Here is a 3,961-nt window from a genome sequence, read left to right on the forward strand (position 1 = left end):
ATATTCTTTATTTAAAATTCCTTTATTATTATGATAAACAGACAGAGACAATCGTGTATGTGCGTACTTTAACATATTAATAATGATAAACCCTAAATTACATAAACCACTCAGTAAAACAAATCATCAAGAAATAAGCTAACAAATATAAATATATAAATAAAATCCACAATCTTCTCAAAGCATTATCTCCTCCTCTGCGAACGCCATTAAAAAAAACGCATATTGTCAAACGAAGGACCTTAATATTATGCATAACATCGCCCCTTCCATCAAACTTGGTGACGCAACCCTGCTCTGTATTGGAAGGTCCGTCCCCGTGGCTCGCGGCTGGGAAATTCTGGCGCTCCGTTGCCTGGCTGGAATATACCGCGTTTTGCCGTTGGGTGTCTCTGTTGGGTCTCTCTGTTGGGTCTCTTTGATGGGTCTCTCTGTTGGGTCTCTCTGTTGGGTCTCTGATGGGTCTCTTTTATAGGGTCTCTCTGTTGGGTCTCTTTAATGGGTCTCTGTTGGGTCTCTGTGATGGGTCTCTTTGATGGGTCTCTCTGTTGGGTTTCTCTGTTGGGTCTCTCTGTTGGGTCTCTGTGATGGGTCTCTTTGATGGGTCTCTCTGTTGGGTCTCTCCTTTTGGGTCTCTCTGCTGGGTCTCTCTGTTGGGTCTCTCTTTTGGGTCTCTCTTTTGGGTCTCTCTGATGGGTCTCTCTGTTGGGTCTCTCTGTTGGGTCTCTCTGTTGGGTCTCTCTGTTGGGTCTCTCTGTTGGGTCTCACTGTTGGTCTCTTTGATGGGTCTCACTGTTGGGTCTCTGTGATGGGTCTCTTTGATGGGTCTCTGTTGGGTCTCTCTGTTGGGTCTCTTTGATGGGTCTCTTTGATGGGTCTCTGTTGGGTCTCTCTGTTGGGTCTCTTTGATGGGTCTCTCTGTTGGGTCTCTGATGGGTCTCTTTGATGGGTCTCTGTTGGGTCTTTCTGTTGGGTCTCTCTGTTAGGTCTCTCTGTTGGGTCTCTCTGTTGGGTCTCTCTGTTGGGTCTCTCTGTTGGGTCTCTCTGTTGGGTCTCTCTGTTGGGTCTCTCTGTTGGGTCTCTGTTGGGTATCTCCGTTGGGTCTCTCTGTTGGGTCTCTTTGATGGGTCTCTGATGGGTCTCTGTTGGGTCTCTGTGATGGGTCTCTTTGATGGGTCTCTGTTGGGTCTCTCTGTTGGGTCTTTCTGTTGGGTCTCTGTTGGGTCTCTGTGATGGGTCTCTTTGATGGGTCTCTCTGTTGGGTCTCTCTGTTGGGTCTCTCTGTTGGGTCTCTGATGGGTCTCTTTGATGGGTCTCTGTTGGGTCTCTCTGTTGGGTCTCTTTGATGGGTCTCTCTGTTGGGTCTCTGATGGGTCTCTATTTTGGGTCTCTGATGGGTCTCTTTAATGGGTCTCTGTTGGGTCTCTCTGTTGGGTCTCTCTGTTGGGTGTCTCTGTTGGGTCTCTCTGTTGGGTCTTTCTTTTGGGTCTCTCTGTTGGGTCTCTCTGCTGGTCTCTCTGTTGGGTCTCTCTGTTGGATCTCTTTGTTGGGTCTCTCTGTTGGGTCTCTGTGATGGGTCTCTTTGATGGGTCTCTCTGTTGGGTCTCTGATGGGTCTCTGTTGGGTCTCTCTGTTAGGTCTCTTTGATGGGTCTCTGTTGGGTCTCTTTGATGGGTCTCTCTGTTGGGTCTCATTGATGGGTCTCTTTGATGGGTCTCTGATGGGTCTCTTTGATGGGTCTCTGTTGGGTCTCTCTGTTGGGTCTCTCTGTTGGGTCTCTCTTTTGGGTCTCTCTGTTGGGTCTCTCTGTTGGGTCTTTCTTTTGGGTCTCTCTGTTTTGTCTCTGTTGGGTCTCTCTGTTGGGTCTCTCTGTTGGATCTCTTTGTTGGGTCTCTCTGTTGTGTTTCTCTGATGGGTCTCTCTGTTGGGTCTCTCTGTTGGGTCTCTCTGTTGGGTCTCTCTGATGTGTCTCTCTGTTGGGTCTCTCTGTTGGGTCTCTCTGTTGGGTCTCTCTGATGGGTCTCTCTGATGGGTCTCTCTGTTGGGTCTCTCTGTTGGGTCTCTCTGTTGGGTCTCTCTGTTGGTCTCTTTGATGGGTCTCTCTGTTGGGTCTCTCTGTTGGGTCTCTCTGTTGGGTCTCTCTGTTGGGTCTCTGTTGCAGCTCTCTGTGGTAGCTTCTGTTTTTCCTTGACCTCGAGTTCTGTGGGAAACCCTCTGACAAACACCCGTCGGTTTATTTGAACGGTTTTGTGACTATAGAGACGCTTTATTATATTTAGGAAGTACAGAGGCATGTGCATATATGCATATACACACACACACACACACACACACACACGCTCATACATAAGTTGAAACATGCATACATGTATATATATATATATATATATATATATATATATATATATATATATATATATATATATATATATATATGTGTGTGTGTGTGTGTGTGTGTGTGTTTATTTATTTATTTGTTAATTTATTTATGATTATATATATACATATATATATATATATATATATATATATATATATAAATATATGTATATATATATGTATGTATATATATATGTATGTATATAAATACACATGTATATATATATATATATATATATATATATATATATATATGTATGTATATATATATTTATATATACATAAGTATATATATATGTCTATATTTATATATACATATGTATATATATGTATATATACATATATACATATATATATTCATACATATGTATATATATTCATATATATATATGTATATATATATATATATACATATATATATATATATATATATATATATATATATATATATATATATATATATATATATAATCATCATTTTTTCCTTATTATTGTATTCTTACTTTTGCTATTGCTATTGATAGTGACCGCGTCAGCTATATTGTTACAAGCCTTATCATCCCATTAAAGATGCTTAATTCATATATTCACTATTTTTTCTTTATACATCTATGTATCATATCGTGTATATTAACGTGGAGTGACTGTACCTGGTGATCTTATGTAACAGCTTTTATCTCCCTCCCTCCCCTCTCTCTCACTTTCTCTCTCTCTCTCTCTCTCTCTCTCTCTCTCTCACACTTTATCTCTCTCCCTCTCTCTCTCTCTCTTACTTTATCTCTCTCTCTCACTCTCTCTCTCTCTCTCTCTCCCACTTCATATCTCTCTCTCTCTCTTCTCTCTCTCTCTCTCTCTCTCACTTTATCTCTCTCTCTCTCACTTTATCTCTCTCTCTCTCTCTCTCTCCCTCCCTTCTCTCTCTCAATTCTGTTACCATATGGTACCATTTCATGATACTAAACGATAACAAACATCACATCGCAAAATATACGATTCTGGAATGATCTCCAAATGGCTAACCGACAAACCACGTATGGGATGTGGCTTGCAAAAAACAAACAAACAAAAAAAACGTAAAAAAAAATAAAATCGATGCGGTTATTTATACCACAGATAGAAAAAAGAAAACGAAAAAAAAGAAAAAAAGAAAAAAAAAAAAACTTACACAAATAAAACTAGATCAAAATATTATTTGCCGTTGGAAATGCATCAATTTTTATACTAGTTGGCGGTATTACATAACGCTTTATTTAGGGGGAAACGGATATCAAATATTTTGTACAGAGTAGTGGCTTGTATTCTGTATATATATATATATATATATATATATATATATATATATATATATATATATATATATATGATGAATCGCATGTTTTAAATAGTGAACGTGTGTCATGATGGTTCAGAAACAGATCATGTATGCTTTTATATTGCTTCATAAAATTAAGGTACTCTATTTGCTGTATTACATTGTTCATAAAGAATAATGCTCCAATGCAAATGAACTTCTATATCATATTATTATTGCTATTGTTATCGTTGTTGTTGTTGTTGTTGTTGTTGCTGTAGAAGTAGTTTA

General features: G+C 39.0%; 1 protein-coding gene across 1 annotated transcript; it reads right to left on the reverse strand.

Moving 5' to 3' along the window:
• Positions 1–469: 469 nt before the first annotated feature.
• On the reverse strand, positions 470–3,331 carry LOC125048373 (circumsporozoite protein-like). The gene is made up of 4 exons (XM_047647037.1): positions 3,314–3,331; positions 1,510–1,728; positions 769–892; positions 470–582 (listed from the first exon to the last, which is right to left on the reverse strand). Exons 1-4 carry the CDS (start codon positions 3,329–3,331, stop codon positions 470–472), a joined length of 474 nt encoding a protein of 157 aa, XP_047502993.1.
• Positions 3,332–3,961: the final 630 nt, after the last annotated feature.

This window comes from Penaeus chinensis, chromosome 43 (genome assembly GCF_019202785.1).
Source record: "Penaeus chinensis breed Huanghai No. 1 chromosome 43, ASM1920278v2, whole genome shotgun sequence".
NCBI lineage: Eukaryota > Metazoa > Arthropoda > Malacostraca > Decapoda > Penaeidae > Penaeus > Penaeus chinensis.

Coding starts and splice junctions, on each gene's coding strand:
- LOC125048373 (XM_047647037.1), bottom strand. Junction 893..1,509: donor GAGACCCAACAGAGAGACCA/GCAGAGAGACCC, acceptor GAGACCCAACAG/AGAGACCCAACAGAGACCCA. Junction 583..768: donor ACCCATCAAAGAGACCAACA/GTGAGACCCAAC, acceptor GACCCATCACAG/AGACCCAACAGAGAGACCCA.